General features: G+C 39.9%; 2 protein-coding genes and 2 long non-coding RNA genes across 5 annotated transcripts; 2 read left to right on the plus strand and 2 right to left on the minus strand.

Moving 5' to 3' along the window:
• Nucleotides 1-605: 605 nt before the first annotated feature.
• Nucleotides 606-1,895, plus strand: LOC149403988 (uncharacterized). Its single transcript, XR_016295488.1, has 3 exons — nucleotides 606-894; nucleotides 1,156-1,280; nucleotides 1,380-1,895. It is a non-coding gene; the product is annotated as an uncharacterized LOC149403988 (long non-coding RNA).
• Nucleotides 1,896-2,411: 516 nt separating this feature from the next.
• On the plus strand, nucleotides 2,412-2,904 carry LOC149403989 (uncharacterized). The gene is made up of 3 exons (XR_016295531.1): nucleotides 2,412-2,506; nucleotides 2,595-2,665; nucleotides 2,745-2,904. It is a non-coding gene; the product is annotated as an uncharacterized LOC149403989 (long non-coding RNA).
• A 13,640-nt stretch (nucleotides 2,905-16,544) lies between these two features.
• On the minus strand, nucleotides 16,545-17,546 carry LOC149403990 (early nodulin-like protein 8). The gene is made up of 2 exons (XM_089602767.1): nucleotides 17,237-17,546; nucleotides 16,545-17,146 (listed from the first exon to the last, which is right to left on the minus strand). The coding sequence occupies exons 1-2, from the start codon at nucleotides 17,457-17,459 to the stop codon at nucleotides 16,785-16,787; spliced, it is 585 nt and encodes a 194-aa protein (XP_089458893.1). The 5' UTR covers nucleotides 17,460-17,546; the 3' UTR covers nucleotides 16,545-16,784.
• A 797-nt stretch (nucleotides 17,547-18,343) lies between these two features.
• On the minus strand, nucleotides 18,344-21,241 carry LOC149403991 (uncharacterized). 2 transcript variants are annotated; one of them, XM_089602754.1, is made up of 8 exons: nucleotides 20,881-21,241; nucleotides 20,271-20,415; nucleotides 20,015-20,183; nucleotides 19,619-19,889; nucleotides 19,270-19,535; nucleotides 18,951-19,166; nucleotides 18,789-18,872; nucleotides 18,344-18,692 (listed from the first exon to the last, which is right to left on the minus strand). In XM_089602754.1, exons 1-8 carry the CDS (start codon nucleotides 21,029-21,031, stop codon nucleotides 18,672-18,674), a joined length of 1,323 nt encoding a protein of 440 aa, XP_089458880.1. In that variant the 5' UTR covers nucleotides 21,032-21,241; the 3' UTR covers nucleotides 18,344-18,671. The 2 variants fall into 2 exon arrangements, with proteins under 2 accessions (XP_089458880.1, XP_089458871.1); XM_089602745.1 differs by having other exon boundaries at nucleotides 18,764-18,872; nucleotides 20,881-21,235.
• Between the last annotated feature and the right edge of the window lie 3,307 nt (nucleotides 21,242-24,548).

Here is a 24,548-nt window from a genome sequence, read left to right on the forward strand (position 1 = left end):
CCCAAAGAAATATGGACGTAAGCTTATTTTTCTTAATTCCAAAAGTGGCTTGGCCGCAGCTTTGTTTGATTTCTTATCGGAATCTTGTTACAAAATCTGAATGAATATATATTTATTATATCATTTCATAGCATGCACATTCTATTCGTTCAAGCAAAATATTTTGCTGAACTATTTAAATTCCTTGGAATCAATTTATTTTACTATTCATTTTCAGTTAAAAAAACAAGGAGGGTAGAGAAGATACCTCGGAACCTCCGATCCGAGTCTATAAGACACTTGTTTACACTACTACAAATACAGTTTTTCGGTGCGGATGACTTTTGGGTGCGACTTTTCGCACCTAAAAGTCGCACCAAAAATTACTTTCGGGTGCGACTTTTCGCACCCAAAAGTCACTGAAGTAACAACAAAATTTCGCTGATTTTTTTTAAATTTGGGTGCGAAAAGTCGCACCCAAAAGTTTATCTTACCTTTGGGTGCGACAAAGTCGCACCCAAAAGTCCAAAACATTTGTCTAAAAAATTAGCGGGATTTTGTTCCCTCTTATTATTTCACTTCTAAAATTGCTGCCAAAGAAACGTGAAAGGAAAAAAAAGAAGAAAAGAAAAGAAAGAAGAGAGAAAGGAAAAGAGAGAGACCGAGAGAAAGAGAGAGAGAGAGCCGAGAGAAGGAGAGAGAGGAAGAGAGAGCGAGAGAGCGAGATAGAGGAAGAGAGCGAGAGAGTGAGACGGATTCGAGCTCGCGGAGGAAGACGTCGGCCGACAGCAGCCACCGAGACCGAGCATCACCTCGCGCGCGCGGCCGAGAAGGAGCGAGCGCCGCCGCGAGCACGCCAAGGACGCCGGGAAAAGAGGGAGACGGCGCCGAGGAGACTGGATTTCGGGAAGCAAGGTAAATAAAATCTTCTTCCCCACTTCTTAATTCGGATTCTAGGGTTCGTTTTAGGAATTTGGGGGTTTTTTTATTTTAATTGAGTTTGAGATAGAGGCTTGGCTTGTTCTTCTCTCTCAGCCATGGGAAAATGAAAACCAGAGGAAATGATTATACCAAAAAAAAAAATTGAAAAAGGAAAAAATTGGGTTATGTTTATATGGTGGTGTGGAATTTTATACAAGTGTGTTGTAAAATGCTCAACGGTGTGTGTGTGTTCAGATTGGATTGCCTTTGATTCGGCGCGATGACGACCGGACAACTGTTCTCGCGTACGACTCAAGATCTATTTTACAACTACAAGCAGCTTCCGATCCAGCGAATGCTTGATTTTGACTTCCTTTGCGGTACGAGAAGCTTTATGACGAGTATCGATTATTTGCATGAAGTTCGATTCTTTTTGGTGGAAATGTGTAATAGTGACGTTACTTGTGTTGTGTGTGCAGGGAGGGACACGCCGTCAGTCGCCGGAATCATCAGCCCCGGCTCAGAGGGATTTCAGAAGCTCTTTTTCGGCCAAGAGGAAATAGCAATCCCAGTTCATTCGACGTGAGTCGTGTGTAGATAGTTCAGATATAGATTCAATATAATTAACTTGCTTGGTGTGTAATTCTCGGGAGCAAATTCTAGGGCTGTGAGAGAGATGATATAGTTATGCTACTGTCGTATTGTTATGAATTTGATCTGATTTGGTTGATGAAACAGTAAAGCATTTGATAAAAGTAAGAACAGAATATACAGATGAACAGTTGGTAGTATTGATAGGAATATATGGGGTTCGGGTAATGTTAGAGACCCGTGGCTCTTCTCTATTCTTTCACAAGAATATTTCCCGAAATGATTCGATGCCTTTCTCCAATAATTCTCTCCTAAAAAGACTAACATAGCTTCTGATTTTTGCCTTATATGCAACATCCTAACAGAAATCAACATTGCTAAAACGCTTTTGGGTGTGATGTGTATTCCCTCCTTTTATTTCTAATCTTAACATTGGCATCAGATGCTGAAATAATATATTGCTAATATGCAACTGGAGGTTGGTATATATCATGCTAATATATTGTTTTAAAATTTGTTTATTCATTTATTTACTGGAAATAGAACTTTGCCTCATTCAGTGCTGCAGGCGAGGAACCGTGTTATGCCGGCGTCCCTATGTCTTCCATTGTCGAACAGGGTCTCGGCGTGGGAGACGTTATCTCTCTATTGTGGTTCAAACGCAGCCTTCCTCGTTACTGTACTCAGTTCATCGAGGTAATTAATTGTCACTATAAAGCTTCGATTTTTATGCTCGATTCATCGGAGGAACTAATACATTTGTGATCGGTGGTGTTAGATTTGCGTTATGCTCTGTGCCGACCACGGTCCTTGTGTCTCCGGGGCTCATGTCGCGTGTCGGGTAAATAATAAGTCAACAGCTCTGTCAAAATGGTTTGTTCGTTGAATAACAGTAGAGCTAAGATAATAATGGGTCTATATTTCATTTATCTGACCAGGTTTGTTGACTATCGGCCCGCGATTCAGCGGTGCCGTCGACGACGCTGCTCGCTACTTCAAAAACGCTTACGACAACGTAATCCACAATATGAACTCTTCAAACCCACCATTTTTTTTTCATTTTTTTTTAAAACTAATAAGCTTTATGCTTCTTTGTTTTGCAGAAGCTTTCACCGTACGAGTTTGTCGAGAGCATGAAAAAGAAGGGCATTCGTGTCCCGGGGATCGGGCACAGGTCTATACATAAACATTGTCAAATTATTTGATTCAAATATTATCTTACTGTTTAATTTTTGTAAAAAAAAAAAAAAAAGGATCAAGAGAGGGGACAATAGAGACAAAAGAGTGGAGCTTCTTCAGAAGTTTGCTATAACAATTTTTTTATTCTGTGTATTATGTGTATTATGGACCATTTAGGTATAATTTTTATTTTTCAATTAAGCAATTCAATATAACAAGTTTCATTCAGCCTTTCAGGTTTCATTAAATTAAATCAAGTAATGTCATTTAATTGCTTTATATTTTATAAATAAATTAAGAATCAAAGTCACTTTCAAATCAGATGACAACTAAATCACAATTAACAATTACATTTTTCAAAGATTTAAAGTCACTTTATAATAGAGCGACGTCTAAACTACTATTTTTTTCCCCAAAACTGACTATCGGGTGCGACTTTTGACTATCGGGTGCGACAAAGTCGCACCCAATGCTCTTTTACCCGCCTTTTCAATGGATTTTTATGACATTTTAGGTGCGACTTTAGGTGCGACAAGTCGCACCTAAATGTCGCACCCGAAAGTCATGACTTTTGGGTGCGACTTTTCGCACCCAAGGCCTTTAGGTGCGGACTTTCAGGTGCGGAAAAGTCGCACCCAAAGTCGCACCCAAAGGTATCTTTGGATGCGAAAATTGACTTTTGGGTGCGAAAAAAATCGCACCCAAATGTCTTTTTTGTACTAGTGTTATTATCTTGAACTTTTCTAATTATAGAATATGACACTTCGGAACTCAACTCGATCAGAATAAGGATCTTGTTGTTTTATGAAATAAAAAACTTAAAACTTTTTGTTAGTTATAAAGTCAAATACCGAACTCAGCTAGATGAAGCAAAATAAGGATCCGACCACGGACCAATTGTGCAAAACCCTGGCGGGATACAAAAAATAATTATTACAAAAAATGGTCCGACCACGGACCTATTGTTTAATTCAAAATAAAATAATAAAATAAAATAAAAATAAAAATTTCTTGAGTCTTCACTCCGCCGCCACGCCAGGCTCCTTCTCTGGCGCCTCCGGCAGAATCAGACTTATCATCAAGGTTCGAAGTATCCAAGTTTGGATTCTTCGGCCCCAAGAGTCTGACTGCCTCATTAATTCCCACTGTGAAGAGATCGTCGCGCATATTCCGATACTCCTCGGAGGCTTTGCGTTCTCCACGGCAGAGGCCCAAGCAGATAGAGGGTCGGCCTAATGCTTCGCCTCAAAATCCGAGCGAATCTTTCCCACCTCGGCCTGAGTAGCATCACGCTCCTTGAGGTAGCGATTGTTCCTGCTCCTCAGCGAGTTGATCTCGACACCAACGATGCTAGTCAAGCTCACCAACCTAGCTAGGTTCTGTAAGCAAAAACCAGGTCAGACGATAATAAAGCGAAAGCGAAATACAAAAAAAAAAACAAGTATTACCGAAATCGAAGTCTCAATAGCAGCTACCAAGCGGTTGACAGACGCCTTGGAATGAATCACTTTAATGTCCTAAGCGGACATGTGATCATTAAAAAAAAATAAGGTCGGCATCAGATGCTCTCGGACCCCGGAAGGCTCGGAAACCTCATTTCCACGAGTAGGCTTGGAAGTCTTCGTTGTTTTGGTAAGAATCAGGGCCGAGTACTTAGACGAACGATGGCATTTAGGATTGCTCGAAACCACAGCGGGGGCAAATATCTTCTTCATCATCTCTACAAAATTCCATTTAAATCACGTTAGGGCTGACAATGCTAATAGATCAATAAGCATAAGTGAAAAATCACGATTGTATAACACTCAGCTGAGTAAGGGTAGCGCTAATAGTCGTCAAGAAAGTCAGGGTCCGACAATGTAAAGGTACAACGCTCTTCTTTAGACGAATCAAGAATCTCAGATAGATATGGGATGTCTTGCTCGTCGTAGTGAGGCATAGGAGTTGAAATAAAAAAATATTAAGTATAAGTAAGTATCGAAAATAAAAAAAATTCAAGACAAAAGAAAGCGCTGGGCCGCGTCAAGTTCGGAAAATTCGGAGGCAATTGGGCATTGGTCAGAACCATAAGCCCCTCAAACCAAAAGAAATAATCCTTCCAGTTTTTATGACTACTTGGAAGGCGTTCTACAATCTTCTCGAACTTTTAATGAGCACGATCATAGTACCAGTTGTGCTTATAGGGACTCGACTTCGGACTATAAAAAGAGAAAAATCCTCCAATCTCAGAGGCGTATCATAAAACTTCACCCACAAAGCCGTCATCCCGAAAAAGATCTTGTAGACACTGGGCACGAGCTAGGTCGGAGAACATCCAAGTTCAATCAGGAATTGAGAAATCAGCGGATGCACAAGCAGTCCCCCAATCACCTTTAACATGGTGTACAGTGTTCCGAAGAAAAGTATTTCTTGAACATGTTCTTTCCCTGTAGCCGGAATAGTCTCGTTCCTTAGCACATTGCTCAGAGGACTCCCGGACCTCACAATAACGACAGATGCACTAGACTCGGTAGACATGTCTACCTTGCAATACAACGAGGAAGGATAAAAAATCTTGTTATGGAGCTCTTTATTCATGAGCTCGGGATGAACTGGAGGCCGATGATATACTTCAGACAGGGCAACCGCAAAATCAGGTCGGTCTCAACCAACTCCGGGAATGTGATACTACTAAAAATCCCAAAAAAAGGAATATCACCCCCTCATTGGGAGGATAACGTCTTCTCAGGATCCATCCTCCGTGTTGGAATTGATCTAGGGTTTAAGAAAAAGATTAAACGCTTCGGGAAGCGGCGGAATTCAAAAAATTTCTTTTCAAGTAAAAACAGTTTTTACTAACCTAGACAAAGAAGCAAGTACATGTAAAAATCAATATGAGCTAAGAGTTTACTAACCTTTCTTGAAGCTTGAACTTTGAAGAAGCTTTTGGAAAGTTCGCAACGCTCGTCTCCCCTCGCAGCACGTCTCTCTTTCTTTCCTCGGCACCTCGAGCAACCACGAAAGTTTCTATCACTAAATCACTCGAAAAGAAGGAATCAGTGAGTGGGCACTTTTAAACACTACGACTTAAGAACGAGTCTCGAAGTCGCAGAGCTAAACACTAGGTCGAGTGAGGACCTAGGTGCCAAGACAAGAAAAAATCGAAAATAAACTAGAGAGAGAGAGAGGATTTTCGGCCACCAATGTCTAGAGAGAGAGTCTCTCAATCTCTAACTTATGTTGAATGAATGGAATGAAGGGAATGAGGCCTCTATTTATAGAAGAGGTTTTACCTTCAATAAGGTAGTTTCCTCTTTCATTGAATATCACATATTCATGAGCAAATATTGCTCTCCTTCCCTTAGAGTCACTCGGCCAAATAGGCTTCTAGAAGCCCTTGGATTTGTTTCCTTTTTTGTTCCATTCCTTGCTTGGCCGATTCCCATGTGCATCCATATGCAAATTTGTTTCCTCTTTTTCTTTTGGCAAGTATCTTGATACATTTATGCACAAAATATTCTCTTTCTCTTGGGTATTTTGGGCGCCCATCTCTCATCTAGAAGGAGCTTCTAGAAGCTTCTTCATTTGTTCATGACAACATGAGAAAAGCCCATTAAGAATTTTCAATAAAATTCTTATGAAATGAAATTAATTCACAAGGCCCAATAATCAAGTTATGGCCGAGTGACATTAAATCATCAAATGAACTTGTCAAAAAATTTATTGACATTCATTTCATCATATGTCTCAAAAGACAAAAATACCCTTTTGACTATTTTCGTTCTTGTTTTGACTTAGCTTCCAGTTTAACTATTCCTATCGATGTGATTCGTGACAGTGACCTCATAGACCCAAATGAACAAAGCTTGAGCTAAACACTTGGACTCAAAAGTTCACAAATCTTTTCCAAGTTTAGCTTAATGCCAACTGACTCCACTAAAGAGCTGACACTGAAAATCTCTCGGTTCAAATGAATTTATTTTCTACTCAAGAATTCGACCTAATTATGATGAGCGGATCCACTGAATATTATCTATGTTTACCCTTCATGAATGTCATCAGCTAGTCGGGATTTACTAAATTACCATTTTACCCTTCTAGCTGTTATTTCCTCAACTCCTTTGTCGCTTGTGAATAAGTTAGAAACAATGTATTGACGAGGAGCTAACAAGTCACATTGTTTCATCCAAAAGAGTCAGGACTCAATTTGGACACTGGCCAGTTCATTTATTCACACTCCAAGGAACAAAGCATGAGGTGACATACATTGCATTTCAGCAATCTTGTACATGAATTCCATATCTATGAGAACTTCACAAAGTTACTCATGACAGACTCACAACTTAGTACTTCACCAATAGGCCTTGTTCGGAATCACATAGTGAGTCCGAACTTTGACTTTCTCAAATGAGAATACTAAGGTGTGAAATGGCATGTCTCATTTCAGGATTAAGGTAAGCATGATGCAATTCATACATAGTGACTTCGAGACATAAGAGGTTAAATGGTTTGTTCTTATATTGTCTCTAGAAGTGCACTGGTCAATTCAGTACCTTCGGAAGATACCTAGAAGAACTATAGAGTCCCCAACTCTCAATGCCTCATAACCAGACATCATAGATTCTTCTAACAATCATACTGAGGTCAATAGTCCTTTTGACCCTAAGATTGCGAATATATCGTTTTAAGCAAACTACGAAAAGTTTGTTCATGCAAATCTACATGTGTCTCTTCGTAAGTTGTTAAGTTTGTTTATGGACTAAAAGACTATCATAAAGCTTCAAACAAAGAAATAATGAATGAACGTTTCAACTTTATTAATGAATAGATAGGCAATTACAAGCAAGAGTCTTCATGAGACTTTATTACATCAAATGTACAAAATAAAGACTACAACTCTTCTTGTGGGCACCATTGACAACAAACTCCCACTTGACTCAAAGAAGGTGTGTGTAGTCCTTCATGCCTAATCCCTCACGATGTTGGTCGAAGACCTTGTTCGCTAGGGCCTTGGTGAATGGATCTGCGAGGTTGTCCACCGTTGAGATCTTCTTCACTTTCACGTCTCCGCGCTGCACGATCTCTCGAATCAAATGGTATTTCCTCTCAATATGCTTAGAGCGCTTATGGCTTCTAGGTTCCTTTGAGTTAGCGACAGCCCCACTATTATCACAATAAAGGGTCATGGGCTCGTCGACGTTTGGAACAACTTCCAAATACTTAAGGAACTTTCTAAGCCATACAGCCTCTTTGGATGCTTCACAAGCAGCCACATATTATGCTTCCATTGTGGAGTCAGCAATGCAAGATTGCTTAATACTTCTCCACACAACAGCTCCACCATTAAGGATGAACACAGATCCCGAAGTGGATTTCCTGGAATCCTTATCCGCTTGAAAATCGGAGTCGGTATATCCCGTCATAGTCAGGTCAGTACCTGAGTATGTAAGCATCAAGTTCCTAGTTCTTCGAAGATACTTAAGAACATGCTTAACAGCAATTCAGTGCTCGGGTCCAGGGTTGGATTGGAAACGACTAACTACGCCAACGGCGAAACAGATGTCAGGTCTAGTGTAAAGCATAGCATACATGAGGCTTCCTACAGCAGAGGCGTAAGGAATCTTCCTCATGTCTTCAATCTCTTGTGCAGTCTTGGGAGACTGGTCCTTAGAGAGTGAAACTCCATGCCTAAAGGGTGTTTGACCCCTCTTGCAGTCTTGCATCGAGAAGCGATCCATCACCTTATCAATATAAGATGCTTGAGAGAGCGACAGGGTCCGGTTTTTCCTATCTCGAAAGATTTAGATTCACAGAATGTATGCGGCTTCTCCTAGATCCTTCATATCGAATTGCTTTGCCAGCCAGACCTTAACCTCAGATAACTTACCCACGTCATTACCAATGAGTAGTATATCATCGACATATAGTACCAGAAACACAACTTTGCCTTCGTGTATTAACTTGTAAACACAAGGCTCATCTATTGACTGTTCAAAGCCGAAGCTCTTTACAGTTTCATCGAATCTAATATTCCATGACCTAGATGCTTGCTTTAGTCCATAAATGGATTTAAGCAACTCACAAACCTTGGTCTCTTGACCTTTATCCACGAAACCGTCTGGTTGAGCCATGTAAATGCGCTCGTCAAGATTGCCATTCAGAAAGGCTGTCTTGACATCCATTTGCCAGATCTCATAGTCGAGAGCTGCAGCTATGGATAGGAGTATGCGGATGGATTTAAGCATCGCGACTGGCGAGAAGGTTTCTTCATAGTCAATCCCTTCTTGTTGGGTATAACCCTTCGCCACAAGTCGTGCTTTGAACGTCTCGACGTTCCCATCAGGACCCCTTTTCTTCTTGTATATCCACTTACACCCTACGGGTTTAATCCCTTCAGGAAGGTCTACAAGTTTCCAGACTTTGTTGACATACATCGAGTGCATTTCAACTTTCATGGCGTCAAGCCAAAGGTTTGATTCAGAACAAGCCATCGCTTGGCTATAGGAAACAGGGTCATCCATGTCGGAGACGGCTACAAGAGAGTCTCCATAAGACATGTACCTGTCAGGCTTTTGAGTAGCCCTCCCACTACGTCTAAGTACTACTTGATGAGATTCTGATGAGTTAGGTTGTGTTTTAGTTGGGGTAAGAATAATTCTTACAGATGAGGTAGAAGCTTCCTCACCCAACTTTTCTTCAAGCACAATTTTGCTTCTAGGTTTCGCATCCTTCATAAAGTCCACCTCGAGGAAACGAGCATTCGTGCTAACGAAAGTCTTATCGTCCTCGGGACTATAGAAAGTAAAACCTTTGGTTTCCTTTGGATATCCCACAAACAGGCACAATTCTGACCTACTAGCCAACTTGCTAGTCTTTTGCCTCAGCACGTGTGCAGGGCAACCCCAAATTCGGATGCGGCCAAGAATCACTTTACGGCCAGTCCATCGTTCATAAGGAGTACCAGGAACCGTTTTTGACGGAACTTGGTTCAGAATGTAAGCGGCTGTTTCGAGGGCATATCCCCAAAAGGAAAGCGGGAGTGATGAGTAACTCATCATTGATCTAACCATATCCATAAGAGTTCGGTTTCTTCTCTCTGACACTCCGTTTTGTTGAGGTGTGCCAGGTGCGGTAAGCTGAGAAACGATACCTTCTTCTTTAAGAAAGTCATCGAACTCTCCAGACATTTACTCACCACCTCGATCAGATTGAAGGGTTTTGATCACTTTGCCAGTTTGCTTTTCCACTAAAGCCCTAAAGACCTTAAATACGTTAAAGGTCTCGGATTTGTGTTTAAGCAAATAGACAAACCCATATCTTGAGTAATCATCAGTGAAGGTAACGAAGTATTCGTATCCTCCACGTGCCTGTTGGTTGAGCGGACCACATACATCAGAATGTATTAGTTCCAGCAACTCAGTGGCTCTTCAACCCTTATCGGAGAAAGGTCGCTTAGTCATTTTTCCTTCTATGCAGGATTCACAAGTAGGTAGTGAACCTATTGCAGAGGCTTGGAGTGGACCATCCCTCACAAGTCTCTTAATCCTATCTAGACTGATATGACCAAGTCTTAAGTGCCATAGGTGTGTTGATTTTGTTAGATTGGAGGATTCAGAAAGTTTGATCCTCTTTGGCTCCCTAATTAGATCATTATCTATTTCGGTGTCTAAAAGAGAAGGTTGAGTCGGATAGATGTAAAAAAGAGCATTCTTCATACATGCATCAGTGACAAAAGAATTATCAGGAAACGAAATACGAATTCCATTCTTAATGAACTTTAAACAATAATCTTGCTCACGAAGACGAGCAACGGATATTAAGTTCTTCCCAAAGGTAGGAACAAAATAGACATTATTCAAGTTTAAAGTGCGGTCTTCAAAAGACAGCGTCACGGATCCCACAGCCTTCGCGGACACCAGGCTCCCATCACCCCAACAGAACTCGCCTTCCTCTAAGCTTTTGGTTTTCTTGAAACCATTCAAGGAACAACAAATATGGTTAGTAGCAGCGGAGTCAAGAATCCACGTTGATACATTATCAGCTACTAAGCATGCTTCGGTAACTAGTACAATACTATGTTCCTTTGCTTTGAGATAGGCAGGACAATTCTTTTTATCGGCTTTGTGAGGTCTCTTCTTAGTTCCAGAGGCGGAGGCTTTTTGCTCAATAGCATGTGCCTCTCCTTGATTCCTCTTTCTCTTAGTGAGACCTACAGCAGTGTGAAGTTCCTTCATAAGCTTGGTAACAGTGTACTCTAGCTTGTTTATGGAGTAGTTCATCTTGGAGGTATCAAGAGATGCGGGGAGAGTTTCTAAGATCATATCTATGATATTCTTCCCATCAATCTCAGATCCTAGGATTTCCATTTTATTCAGAAAACTAATTATCAGTATCATGAAGTCTCCAACAGGAGTCCTAGCCTGCATATGATAGTTCATAAACTGTCGGACTGCTTGTAGCCTTGTTTGACGCCTTTGCCCTCCAAACATCTCAAGGAGATTTGTAGAGCATGTCAGCGGCAGTCTCGATGTCACGATGTTGCTCTTTCAGCATATTGTTCATAGATGCCAAGATATAGCACCTCACAATCTCATCGGATCGAAGCCAGGCCGCTAAGGCGTCATTGTCCTCTTGAGTTGAATCATCATTCGTCAGAGGAGGACACGGGGTGGTGAGTACCCATTTGTGCTTGTTAACGGTAGGTATTATGTCGAGGTTACGTTTCGAATCTACGTAGTTTTCGTTTTCGAGTTTGATCGAGGAAAGAAAGATAGAGAGATGGTTGAGAGACATATTGCCTATATAAGTTGAAACAAGTTTATGATTAGTCTTTGGTTTAGGATTTAAGTTTTATTAAGACTTTTATAAAATCCAAAGGTGTTATAAACCAAACGATAATTTACTCCCTCAAGAGAAGGCCGCAAAAAATCTCCTTTTATAAGTAAATGACACATCATTAATGCTTAGCCAAGATGTCAATACATCAGCTTTGACTAGCCACCTTGTAAATTGGTTTGATCACTCATATCCTTTCGCAGAGCCTCAAGGGAGGATTACTAGGGATTTAGCCTAAGTGTGTAACCAACCACTTAGTCCAAAAGATCAGCTTTGAAAAACAATCCCCCAAGGGGAGGCCTTGTCATCATTGCATCACTCTCGGACGTAGCTCATTGAGCAATGATCGAAGCAATAACGCCTTGGAGTACTCACATTTAAGTGAGGGTCGCAAGAGCGGCTCTTAGTCCCACGTTATTGCATCTTTCATTAGTGTTGGGGATCGTGGGTTACAAACAACGAATATAACCCTCCCACTTAGTTTTTGGAGTTGGTTCATCGACTCTTATAGGTTCGGAAACAAATTTCCTAGTTAGAGAGCGACAGAGCGGACAACTAGAAGAGAATCCTAGATCGACATGTTCAGAGTAGTATTAGTGCATAAAGGCACAAGGTACATACTCGATCTTTTCCTATTTTCTATTTCGGGAAAGTGCGTGAGGGAAGTGTGAACTTCAACTCACTCGAACACTTGAAAGTTTGAGATTACACATCTTTTTATTTTTCGGCTTGTCTACAAAGAGACCTCCCACTCAAATTTTCAAGAGCATATAGATTTTGAACATATGTGATATAGATATAGTTTTGAAAACATTTTGAAAATTTATTTGATTTGGATGACAAAATATTTTCAAGTTTGAAAGTGAAAACGGTTTTTCAAAATTCAAACTAGTTTTGTAAAAATTCAATTTCAATTAAACTTTCAAAAATCAAAACATTTTAATCTTACACATCATGTTTATAATCATATGAAAAACATTTTTGCTCAAGAAAATTTTCTCATTAGAGTTCTATAACTTATGGTAGTGGGGTTTGAAAATCCGGATTTCTAAAAAACTGGAGTTTCAGACAGCCGCGTACCTCGGAGTAAAATCGCCATATCTGGCGGCTCCGATGTCCTTTTGAGCCGAAACCGGTGGCATTGGACAGAGGACAGACAGAGATTTAATTTGATTTAAGAATAATTAAATTTCGATTTCTGAGCAGAGAGTTATGCCACTTTTAATGCGAGTTTACTCCAGCTCGAAGAAAAAGAAATAAATTAAAACTTGGTCCTATTTAGGTGCGAAAAAGAATCAAGTGTAACGGAACGTTTTAAGATGTTGTTTAAAGCTTTTATTTGTGTTTTATTAGCAGGGTAATAACATAGAATAAAAGAAATAACAACATGCATAAAACGATTCAAGTAAATAAACGAAACTAGCAAGACAATATAACTAGTCACAAAATTTTACTTGAAATTTCTCAAACATTTAAAACACGTTTTTCAATATAAAAAAAAAAAATTTAGAACTGATTCTAATGTGTTTTAAAAACATCCCAAACTCATAGAAAATCAACATGCTTTTTAATTTAAAGACATGAGCAATAAATTAAAAATCTAAGATAACAATTCTAACTTGTCACAAAATTAGTAACCTTTCGAAAACGATTTTCAAGCTCATAATTTTAAAAACATGTACATGCTAATCTTTGACCATAGCTCTGATACCATTTGTTGGAATTGATCTAGGGTTTAAGAAAAAGATTAAACGCTTCGGGAAGCGGCGGAATTTTAAAAAATTTCTTTTCAAGTAAAAACAGTTTTTACTAACCTAGACAAAGAAGCAAGTTCATGTAATTAAAAATCAATATGAGCTAAGAGTTTACTAACCTTTCTTGAAGCTTGAACTTTGAAGAATCTTTTGGAAAGTTCGCAACGCTCGTCTCCCCTTGCAGCACGTCTCTCTTTCTTTCCTCGGCACCTCGAGCAACCACGAAAGTTTCTATCACTAAATCACTCGAAAAGAAGGAATCAGTGAGTGGGCACTTTTAAACACTACGACTTAAGAACGAGTCTCGAAGTCGCAGAGCTAAACACTAGGTCGAGTGAGGACCTAGGTGCCAAGACAAGAAAAAATCGAAAATAAACTAGAGAGAGAGAGAGAGAGAGGATTTTCGGCCAACAATGTCTAGAGAGAGAGTCTCTCAATCTCTAACTTATGTTGAATGAATGGAATGAAGGGAACGAGGCCTCTATTTATAGGGGAGGTTTTACCTTCAATAAGGTAGTTTCCTCTTTCATTGTATATCACATATTCATGAGCAAATATTGCTCTCCTTCCCTTAGAGTCACTCGGCCAAATAGGCTTCTAGAAGCCCTTGGATTTGTTTCCTTTTTTGTTCCATTCCTTGCTTGGCCGATTCCCATGTGCATCCATATGCAAATTTGTTTCCTCTTTTTCTTTTGGCAAGTATCTTGATACATTTATGCACAAAATATTCTCTTTCTCTTGGGTATTTTGGGCGCCCATCTCTCATCTAGAAGGAGCTTCTAGAAGCTTCTTCATTTGTTCATGACAACATGAGAAAAGCCCATTAAGAATTTTCAATAAAATTCTTATGAAATGAAATTAATTCACAAGGCCCAATAATCAAGTTATGGCCGAGTGACATTAAATCATCAAATGAACTTGTCAAAAAATTTATTGACATTCATTTCATCATATGTCTCAAAAGACAAAAATACCCTTTTGACTATTTTCGTTCTTGTTTTGACTTAGCTTCCAGTTTAACTATTCCTATCGATGTGATTCGTGACAGTGACCTCATAGACCCAAATGAACAAAGCTTGAGCTAAACACTTGGACTCAAAAGTTCACAAACCTTTTCCAAGTTTAGCTTAATGCCAACTGACTCCACTAAAGAGCTGACACTGAAAATCTCTCGGTTCAAATGAATTTATTTTCTACTCAAGAATTCGACCTAATTATGATGAGCGGATCCACTGAATATTATCTATGTTTACCCTTCATGAATGTCATCAGCTAGTCGGGATTTACTAAATTACCATTTTACCCTTCTAGCTGTTATTTCCTCAACTCCTTTGTCGCTTGTGAATAAGTTAGAAACAATGTATTGACGAGGAGCTAACAAGTCACATTGTTTCATCCAAAAGAGTCAGGACTCAATTTGGACACTGGCCAGTTCATTTATTCACACTCCAAGGAACAAAGCATGAGGTGACATACATTGCATTTCAGCAATCTTGTACATGAATTCCATATCTATGAGAACTTCACAAAGTTACTCATGACAGACTCACAACTTAGTACTTCACCAATAGGCCTTGTTCGGAATCACATAGTGAGTCCGAACTTTGACTTTCTCAAATGAGAATACTAAGGTGTGAAATGGCATGTCTCATTTCAGGATTAAGGTAAGCATGATGCAATTCATACATAGTGACTTCGAGACATAATAGGTTAAATGGTTTGTTCTTATATTGTCTCTAGAAGTGCACTGGTCAATTCAGTACCTTCGGAAGATACCTAGAAGAACTATAGAGTCCCCAACTCTCAATGCCTCATAACCAGACATCATAGATTCTTCTAACAATCATACTGAGGTCAATAGTCCTTTTGACCCTAAGATTGCGAATATATCGTTTTAAGCAAACTACGAAGAGTTTGTTCATGCAAATCTACATGTGTCTCTTCGTAAGTTGTTAAGTTTGTTTATGGACTAAAAGACTAAGGTTTTATCATAAAGCTTCAAACAAAGAAATAATGAATGAACGTTTCAACTTTATTAATGAATAGATAGGCAATTACAAGCAAGAGTCTTCATGAGACTTTATTACATCAAATGTACAAAATAAAGACTACAACTCTTCTTGTGGGCACCATTGACAACACTCCGAACTACTCAAGGGTCAAATTTTAGGTCTGGACGTGAAAACCCACTATTTCATAACAAATACCAATCAAAGCTACGACGCCTAAGAATTGGAAAACATATGGGATCTGAGAATCAAAATCGAAATATTTGATCCACACAAATTTCTTAAGGCAAACCAAGCAAAAAAAAAAAAAATTAAAATTCGATGGACATAATAATCAACCACAAGGGATAAAAACTTATAAAGGCCAAATGCAAGACGAACAAGATTGCAAGGTTGAAGATTCATCAAAAAACGCGACCGACAAGTCCAGAAAACGAAACATGAGCTGAAAACGCTGGAAAAACGAGAAATGATTTCAAATCCGAAAAACAGCTATACATACCCGGATAGACGGTCAGGATGAAGCGTTCCCAAGAAGCCTCGTATCTCCAACGATAAAGACGAAAAGTCGCAACGATTCAAAAGCAAAAAAATAAATGAAACGACGCCATGTCGTTCGCTCGACCTCAAGAGGTCCGAACTAGCCATACTTGAAACATACCAGGAAAAAAAATAGTAAACGTGTATGAGGTATAATTGAATTGAAGATCATACCATGTAGTTCCTCACCATTTTTACTAAAATAATAACAAATTGGAAGGTTATTGTTACTATATAAATTGTGTAAGTCCAAGCATGAGGTCGAAAGCACCGAGAACAAGAGGAATCCAACACCGAGCTTGGGTCCCTAGAGCTCATAAAGGTTAAGGAACGATCCGTTCATAAGGCAAGAACGAACCCTACCGAGCAGAACTTTGAAGAGAAGAGAAGCTGGCACGTCAAAGACTAGTCAAAACAAAGCAAGCACGTATAAATATATTAAAACTAAAGTAAAATGCACACCGCAACGGTTATATGCCGAACAAAAGAGGAGTAACCACCCATTAAGCACGTCGTGAGAGCGATTAATCGATAAACCGTCAAGAACGTGGGACTGATCAACCCATGCACTCGACCCAAACACCCCTATAAATAGAGGAGGAATCCGCTGAGGAGAAGGAGGCATAGTTTTTATGCACACCAGTACTCACCACAAACTTCATGTATCGTTCAGCACTCTTGTTTATTTTCTGTTTTACTAGATTTATCTATATTTAGAGTTAATCTTATCTAGACATTCGAAGTTCTTGAGACTGCATTCTCGAAACCAAGTGCTCTTTGTGAGACATTTGTCGTACTAATTTTGTTCGTCAACACCATACACCATGTATTTGATATAACATATGATATGACAAAAAAAAGCACTTGTTTTTCAACAATCCAAAAATAAGCTATATATATATATATATATATATATATATATATATATATATATATCTATCTGAATCCTTAACGGTCATTAAAAAAAAATTGAAGATTGTTTTCACGTGGTCACTTCTTAGAAGTGCACAACAGTGCATAGGAGTAATCCAGCGAAGAAGAGCGGCTGAAAATCGAAGCTCGGTGAAGAAGAAGGTGGTGCCGGGATGGTCCCAAAAACAGTGGGATAAGACGGTGCCGATGCAGATTCAGTTGGAGAGGAAGCGGTTGAGGTGACATTCCCGACCAGAAGATGAAGTTTTTGCTGCTTCTCACAATGACCACTTTGTCCACTCACGAAGAACAATTCTCCCTCTGAAGTGATGCTGAACACTGAATTGCCGTTGTTCATGTGCAACATTGGATCTTTGAGGTTACAAGTGCCGTATGACTGTGCACTCACTTGTAGCACCGAATCCTGGGTAGGCGGGTACAAGAACACTGAATCATCAACACCAAACATCCATTACTTTATATAATAATAATCGTAACCATGCGGAGAAGAAGAAGAATAAGGAATGAGCGACTAACAGAGAGAATCTCCAATATTCAGAGTGTTGTGTTGAGACCATTTGGCATAGAGTTGAGGATTGGATGAAGTGGGAAGGCCCCAAGCGTCCAGATCTCCCACTTTGTATTCGTAACACAGCACTTGTATTGATGGTGTCATCAACACCAGAAAAGCCAACACCACCTCAGATCTCCCCATACCCACTCTCTCTCTGTTTCTCTCTCTCAATTTGCAACTGAACATTATTCTTATAGGAGCTGTCGTTTATCCGAATGCCCTTCCATTCGAGTGGCAAGTGTCGGTGGTAGATCTGGGAGAAGAGAGTATCAAACATGCCATGTGAAGATTCTCTTATCACGTGGCTTCTCACGTGCTACCCATTTTCATCTCCCACTTTTGCGTGTTTGTTGACATTATTTCTGTTCTGTGTTTGCTTGTAGATCTAACTTGACAGAGGTACTGTGGCCTGTTGTATTTTCTGATCTCCAGTATACTTGAGAACGATTGCATTCCGTTTTGATTCTAGGACTTTGAGGCCTAAGACAACATGCTCTGAGTTTGAGCTCAACGCGCATATTATTCCTCGCTACATATTTCATTCAGTGCTCGAATAGTAAATCTGAATGCACAGCTGAGATGAAAGCTAATGATAAAAAAAAACAAATTCCTAGCAATACGAACTCCCAAGTGGACGTGTTTTCTTCTTTTCACATAGATTTCGGTTATATGGCTTTTAAAGAGTGAAATACTGCTGAATCGAACTCGACTAGTCTTCCCTCAAACACGGGAGCTTTCTCTTCAAGATTTTCATGCTACTTCAACACGACTGTATTCCAAATAGGGAAATGAAAATTGGAGCTAAAGCTAAATGGATATATTCTTTTATACAACATTTTTCAGTTCCATTGATGCCATTTCTTGGCTACCAACTATTATAAAGCACGACTCAAAAACTGACAATATACACCAGAAACGCAATTTTTCGTAAAAAGAAATTAAAAGGGGCATTTGCCTCATCTGATACAGTTCTGGAGATTTAAAAAAAAAAAAAAAAAAAAAAAAAAAAAAAAAAAAAAAAAAAAAAAGGTAAATAATGGATTTGAAACGATAGGTGAGCTTTCTATATGTACTTGAAAATATAATTAGGTAATTAATGGGGTTTGAAAAGATAGATGAGGTGTGTGTGACACATAAAAACAAAACAAAAATGCAGTCTTGTGACATGCAATGACAGCTTTCTAATTACAATGACCCTTGTATCTTTTCTTTTTTTCTTTTTCTTTTTCTTTTTATGACTTTGTTAAGATGTGATAGTCAAGGTAGCAGTTGATTGATTGGCCCCAAATAGCCTTCATTCATCGCTCCTCTTCTATTTTGTCCGCCAAAAATGGAATTCGTAGAGAAGTCTTTCTTCTCAGGGGTTCAATAGCGCTTCTTGTTCTTTGAGCTTCTCGGTTAGTTTCCAGTCTTCTGTTTCTGTTAGAGAGTAAGATGGTGAGACAAGTGAGTCAAACGAGTTTTGTTATGTAAAAGTATGCAACTTATACTTGATCTGTGAGCGTCTCCGATCACCATTAAGCGCCTCTGCAACACAGATGCTATGGCGAGGAAAACGGAGCACATGCCGAGCATGATGGTGATGGGAACAGCATCCACCTTCAACATTCAATTCAACCGTGTCAAAGCCTAAAGAGGTGTTTTCAGGGACAGGTTTGTGACGAGAGAAATACTCACATTGTAGAGCACAATGCACACAAAGATGTTGAGAGGAATGCGAAAGAAGTTCATGATCGTGCTTCTCGCTTCTTCCGGAATGTACTGGGACCTCATTTTCATAATAGAAGGCCAGAAAGCGCCCACACATGCTTCGAATACGCAGAACCCAATCAGCTGAATCCACCCAGAGAGTGGGAGACCCTCTCCTTTTACATTGGACGGTACAACCATAAACTGAAAGATTTGTTGTGAATGGTCGGTCAACACGTTGACGGTGTGAAACAAAACATATATATATATATATATATATGCATGAGAAGAATTGACGTCACGATACATTTGTGACGATTGGAAGCACGAGGGACGCAGCGGAGGCTACAAACACAATCTCCATGTAAGACTCGACTTTGAGGGAGGGACGAGCCATTAACCGAGACGCAATGGAGGTCCCGAGCATCGAGGCAACCATAAATGTCGCAAATATGAAACCGTGCGGAATGGCCTCGTCGTTTGGACTCAGCGCCGGAGTCCACAGAAACACCACGATGTACATTGAACCTTCAAACAGGGACTGTATGGCTCCCAGCAACGCGATTTTCTCATCTGATTCGAGGATTTTGTTTTTTATTTTCTCAGCCTAAATCAAGAGAGAGCAAGTTGTAACAAACAAGGAGAGCAGAGAGTACCAGAGGCAATGATTGTGATCGCGCCTTTGAACTGGGAAATCAGGCTCTTGTTCTCGGACGGGTCGCCGTAATTTTCCGTCCAAGTTGCGACTATAATGGCCATGCCAATTGCAAGAAAGCACCCAGCTGCGTCAAATGGAGCAACAGGGCCGAATTCCAGAGTATGTACCAGAAGATTTCCAAACAAACCAGATATAATAGCAACCAGACCGTTGCCGATTAGAATCGCCCTGGAGAATATTACCGACTGCCACTTCTGATCAAAGTTCCTCTACAGTGTTTTTACAAGGGAATGACAGGTTAGGGAGGAATTCCACAAGCAGATCGATATATATACATATACACACACATATATATATATATATGTGTATATATACATACACAGAGCAGACATACCTTGTTGTGCTCAGCGACAAGCCAAGACTCGAAGGCAGAGCAGAGCAAAGAAGTGGCGATGCCTCCCAAGACACGCCCCAACATCAGCACTTTGTAATCGGAGGAATGTTTGGTGACACAGCTCAATATATAAGCAATGCAGTAGGTAATGCAAGCCCTCTTGCGGCCCCTGAATAATTAGACAACAACAAACAAACAAACAGACAATTAGACATTAATTTAGTAGTTATAAATGGAGAGAAGGTGAAGGGCTTACTGTTTGTCAGCGAGAGAGCCAACAAGGGTCCCAAAGATCATTGATGAGCCGAAGCCAGCAATAAAGAGCTGCCCAATTTCCCCCTTTCCGAATCCGTATTGGCTGTAAAGATAGTACACATACGGACCTTGCAACCAATCCCCCGCTGTATTTCACCCCAACGGTCAAACTTAAATTCATCGTCAAACCCTACTTAAGCTAGACATTAAATTCCGTCTCTGCGTTAAAATTCGTTTGGTAGCAGAGACCCACGTTTTAATGATAAATTAATTAACTTCATAATACCTGTACAAATAGCAGTTATGATCGAAAATAAATATAAAAAGCACCCGATCAAGATGAGCTTGAAAAATCCATGACCGGACAACCAATTCCTATCCCTTTTCACTTGGCTAAAACTTAGACATTACTCATAGTGGCGACCGAACGCTTAGTTAGATCCTAATTTACGAAGAGAAACAGCGGATCTGCCTACTAAAGAAACAACAGAAAAAAAAAAAAAAAAAAAAAAAAAAACCTCGTACTTCTGGTAAATCTTGAAACAAATTATCGTAGAAACCCTAAAGATATAAAAACAAGAAAAGATTTGAAAATTGATTGCAATGGTTACCCATCATGATAGAGTAAACGAGAAGATAGTTGTTCTTGAAGGCATTAAAAGCCGGAGAGGTGGCTATCCGGTCCTTGCCGGACTTGCTCAGCTCCAGAGCTCCGACCACTATAGCCAACCCTCCGAACAAAACCAAGTACAAAACCTGCATTTCCGCTCTCTCGATCAAACAAACGCTTTTTACTTCTTCTCCCAATCACAGGGAGAGCTAAAAGGATGAACGAGACAGAGAGTGAAAAATCAAAGCTGGCATAAAGAAAATGAGGAAGACATAAACGACGGCGTTTCGATGGTGTAAATAGCGCGTTGGCAGTTTCGGTTGGAAAATGGAATTTCGCGAGACTCAAAGGCCAAAATCAAAATGTACAAGAGGAAAGGAGATTAGAGGGGTTTTCATTTCCTTTTCTTTTTTTTTTTTTTTTCTTTCCAAAGAAATTTAAGGATAATCGAGTCAGTACCTCAATAACATGTCATCCTCAATTAAAAAAATTTACTTCGGCTCAGTGAGTTGTTTTATTAATAAAATAAAACTTTCGATAAAATCTTAAAAGAAACTAGTGTTATCCGTCGATTTCGGTCCTCCGACTTAAGGGTCGAGTTTATCAAAAAACGAGTACGCTCAAAAGGACTTCGGCAAACCGGATGGCGCATCAAGTAGCCATCCGGACATGACCGGACGGCTGGGCAGGAGACTGGTCGGCCATGGCCGAACGGTAGGACAAGGGACCGGCCGATCATGACCGGACGACTGGGCAGAGGACTGTTGGTGATTATTTCACCTTAAATAATGAATTAAATGCGGAAAAGAACAATTACGCTAACAAGAGCTAATTAAACATGGTTATTAAACAAGATCTAGATTACTTAATTAATTAATCATAAGAAACTTCATCAAGTAACCATATCAGATAAAAGATGAGTTTAAGAAAAATTACTATTTTTTGCTCACGAACCGAAAACTTTCACAATCCGTCTTCGTCTTGAACGTACAAGCCTCCACACGATCAGATCTGGAACTCCACCTTCAAGGACTCGATGTGATGACACCAAAGTTTTCCGAAACGTGATCTTCGAGGAAGATAAGACAAAAGAGTGGGCTTCGTTATATCTCACTAGATCTGGAAACGGGGTGTTTCCGATCTTTATCTCTTATTTCTAAGAACGGAATTGAAGTAATTCCGAGGGAAAAAGTAGGAAGCAAGCTCACGGCTGTGGGGGTATAAAAATTCAAACATTTAAATATTATTTTGGATGGGCTTTGACCCGACTAAAGCCCATAATCAGTTTGAAGGCCGGCCCACGAAATCAATTACGGGCCTAATTCACTCTCGGCAGATCGGCCCAAGCCCAACGACACTTCCCGCCTCGATGAATTCCAGCTCGACCACGTCTTCTCGATCAGAAGGATCGGTCAGTCAGAGTAGACCACGCCGCGAAGACCGGATCTCGGACAACTTCAGCCTTGGCGAGGAGTGTGGATCGGAGAACACATGTCTTCGGCCGGAAGATTCCATTTCGCCTATAAATAGAAGAGGAGAGGATGATTTTCGCACATGCAAGCTCTACATCTCAGTTTTCAATTAAGATATTTTGTATTCTTATATTCACGATCTTGAGTTCGGCATGTTGAGTTCGTCACCTCGTCCATTTGTAACATTCTCTAAATAAATAAAATTAATTAATATTCGTATATTATTATAGTTCTTTATAATTGAATTGTTTCTTATACGACGTCTTTCTAAACCCCTTTAAAATATTCTTTCATTTCGTTTTTCATTTGTGATTGTTGATCGATCTAAAAATCGACATCAACAATTTGGCGCCGTCTGTGGGAAAATTCAGAAAGACCAATCTCGGAAGAAACAGTCCGTAAAAAAAACAATTATCATGTCTTCCACTCCGACTCATTACGAATCCGGAGAGGAGATCCCCCCGGGGATCAGGGCAATCCTGGATATGCTGACCAAAAAGATAGATGAGCAAGCCGAGACCAACCGTGCTCTTAATGACCGGTTGAATACCCTCTCGACTCCTCAAAACACCCCGGACCCTCAAGTGGGATCCGGAGATATGACCGCCTCTGAGTCAGCTCGCCAAGTAACCTCGGTTGCGCATGTTGGTGGATCGAGCTCGCATCGGACACGAACGATCGCTCCGATGCGACTCGTTTGAGATTATTCCACCATATAACCATATTAATGCGGAAAAATAATTAATTACACTGATCATAAGCTAATTAAATTATGGTTATAATTAACAAGATCTAGTTATGTTTAATTAATTTAATTCACGAGAGCATATAAGTCAAGCAACCGATATAAGAGTAAACGAGTACATACATTGATTTTCGGTTCAGCTACAGAACACTCCAATCCAATTGCGTACTCCTTGCGTCGTCTTGATGAAGGACTCGAGGATGACACCTTAGTCTTCCGAAACGTAATCTCCGAGACGAATAAGAAAGATGAGTGGGCACAGTCTTTATCTCACTAGATCACGAAACTAGGTGTTTCGAGATCTCTCTATTATTTTACTAAGAATGGAAACGAATTTCCGAGGAGAGGGAGAGGCAGATGCACGGCCAAGGGAGGCTAGTGAAGCACGAAATTTCTCTCAAATTTCTTAAAATAATTGCTTATTTTTGCCTTCTCATGAACCCCTATTTATAGTAGTAAAAAGGAGATATTCATGGAATCTTCCAGAATATTTTATTTCCTTTTATTGTGTTCACACTAGTGGGTTAAATCTAGGCCATTGGATCTCATCTAGTGAATCCTACTTTTTCTCTCATCCATCAGATCAATATCTATGGGATATTATTCTTTTATTTAAATAGAGAATAATTTATTTAGTGAGATAATAAAGGAGAATATATTATTCTCCTAAATATTCTCACTACAACAATTACAACATTTACCGACGATTTTTTTCTTCGGTAATAACCCAAGAATCGTCGCTAAATGTCTGTGCCTAAATATATTTAGCGACGATTTATTTGTCGCTAAATATTTACCGACGATATTAGCGACGATAATGTCGTCCCTAAATGTCGTGACGAGAAGTTTTTTTTTATTTTGAAACAGGTAATTAGCGACGACTTTTTCGTCGCTAATTAGCGCGGGAAAATGTCCCGCGTGAATTAGCGACGACAAAGTCGTCGCTAATACCTTTTGTGTAATAATAATTAGCGACGACTAATTATTATTATTATTTTTTTCGTCGCTAATTATTAATTTTTTACGGTTTTTTGTTTATGAAATTCTAAAATGAAAAATCAAATAAAAACTAAATTATATTATCCAAATAAACAAATATATAAAATCCGGTTACGTACGTTTTCGGTTATCGAGAAGTATGTAAATAATAATCTACTATACACAAAATATCTAATAATACACTAGTCGCGGCGTTTGCTTTGTTGTTCCGGCGCTCGTTTTCCCCCTCCTCGACGTGAAACGCTCTTCTGCTGGCGTTGAAACTCTGCAGGCTGCGGCGGAACAACGTGCTGATCAGTAGACTGACTTGGTCCGCCGGGCGTCGTCTGCTGGCTGGCGTCGGGAGTCCTCTACTGGCCGTCCGTCGGAGTGTGGACGCCGGGCGTCGTCTGCTGGCTGGCGTCGGGAGTCCTCTACTGGCCGCCCGTTGGAGTGTGGACGCCGGGCGTCGGA

This window comes from Urtica dioica, chromosome 2 (genome assembly GCF_054948205.1).
Source record: "Urtica dioica subsp. dioica isolate 48M chromosome 2, U.dioica_male_clone48M_v1_H2, whole genome shotgun sequence".
In the NCBI taxonomy this organism is placed as follows: Eukaryota; Viridiplantae; Streptophyta; class Magnoliopsida; order Rosales; family Urticaceae; genus Urtica; species Urtica dioica.

Bases quoted from the DNA above. Each gene is read 5' to 3' on its own strand.
- LOC149403990 (XM_089602767.1), bottom strand. From the start codon at position 17,459: ATGTTCAGTTGCAAATTGAGAGAGAGAAACAGAGAGAGAGTGGGTATG. The intron at 17,147-17,236 runs GTTAGTCGCTCA...TTGATGATTCAG, and splicing joins GAATATTGGAGATTCTCTCT to TGTTCTTGTACCCGCCTACC.
- LOC149403991 (XM_089602745.1), bottom strand. From the start codon at position 21,031: ATGCAGGTTTTGTACTTGGTTTTGTTCGGAGGGTTGGCTATAGTGGTC. The intron at 19,536-19,618 runs GTACTCTCTGCT...TCCTCGAATCAG, and splicing joins GATCACAATCATTGCCTCTG to ATGAGAAAATCGCGTTGCTG. The intron at 19,167-19,269 runs GTATCGTGACGT...CAAATCTTTCAG, and splicing joins TGCTTCCAATCGTCACAAAT to TTTATGGTTGTACCGTCCAA.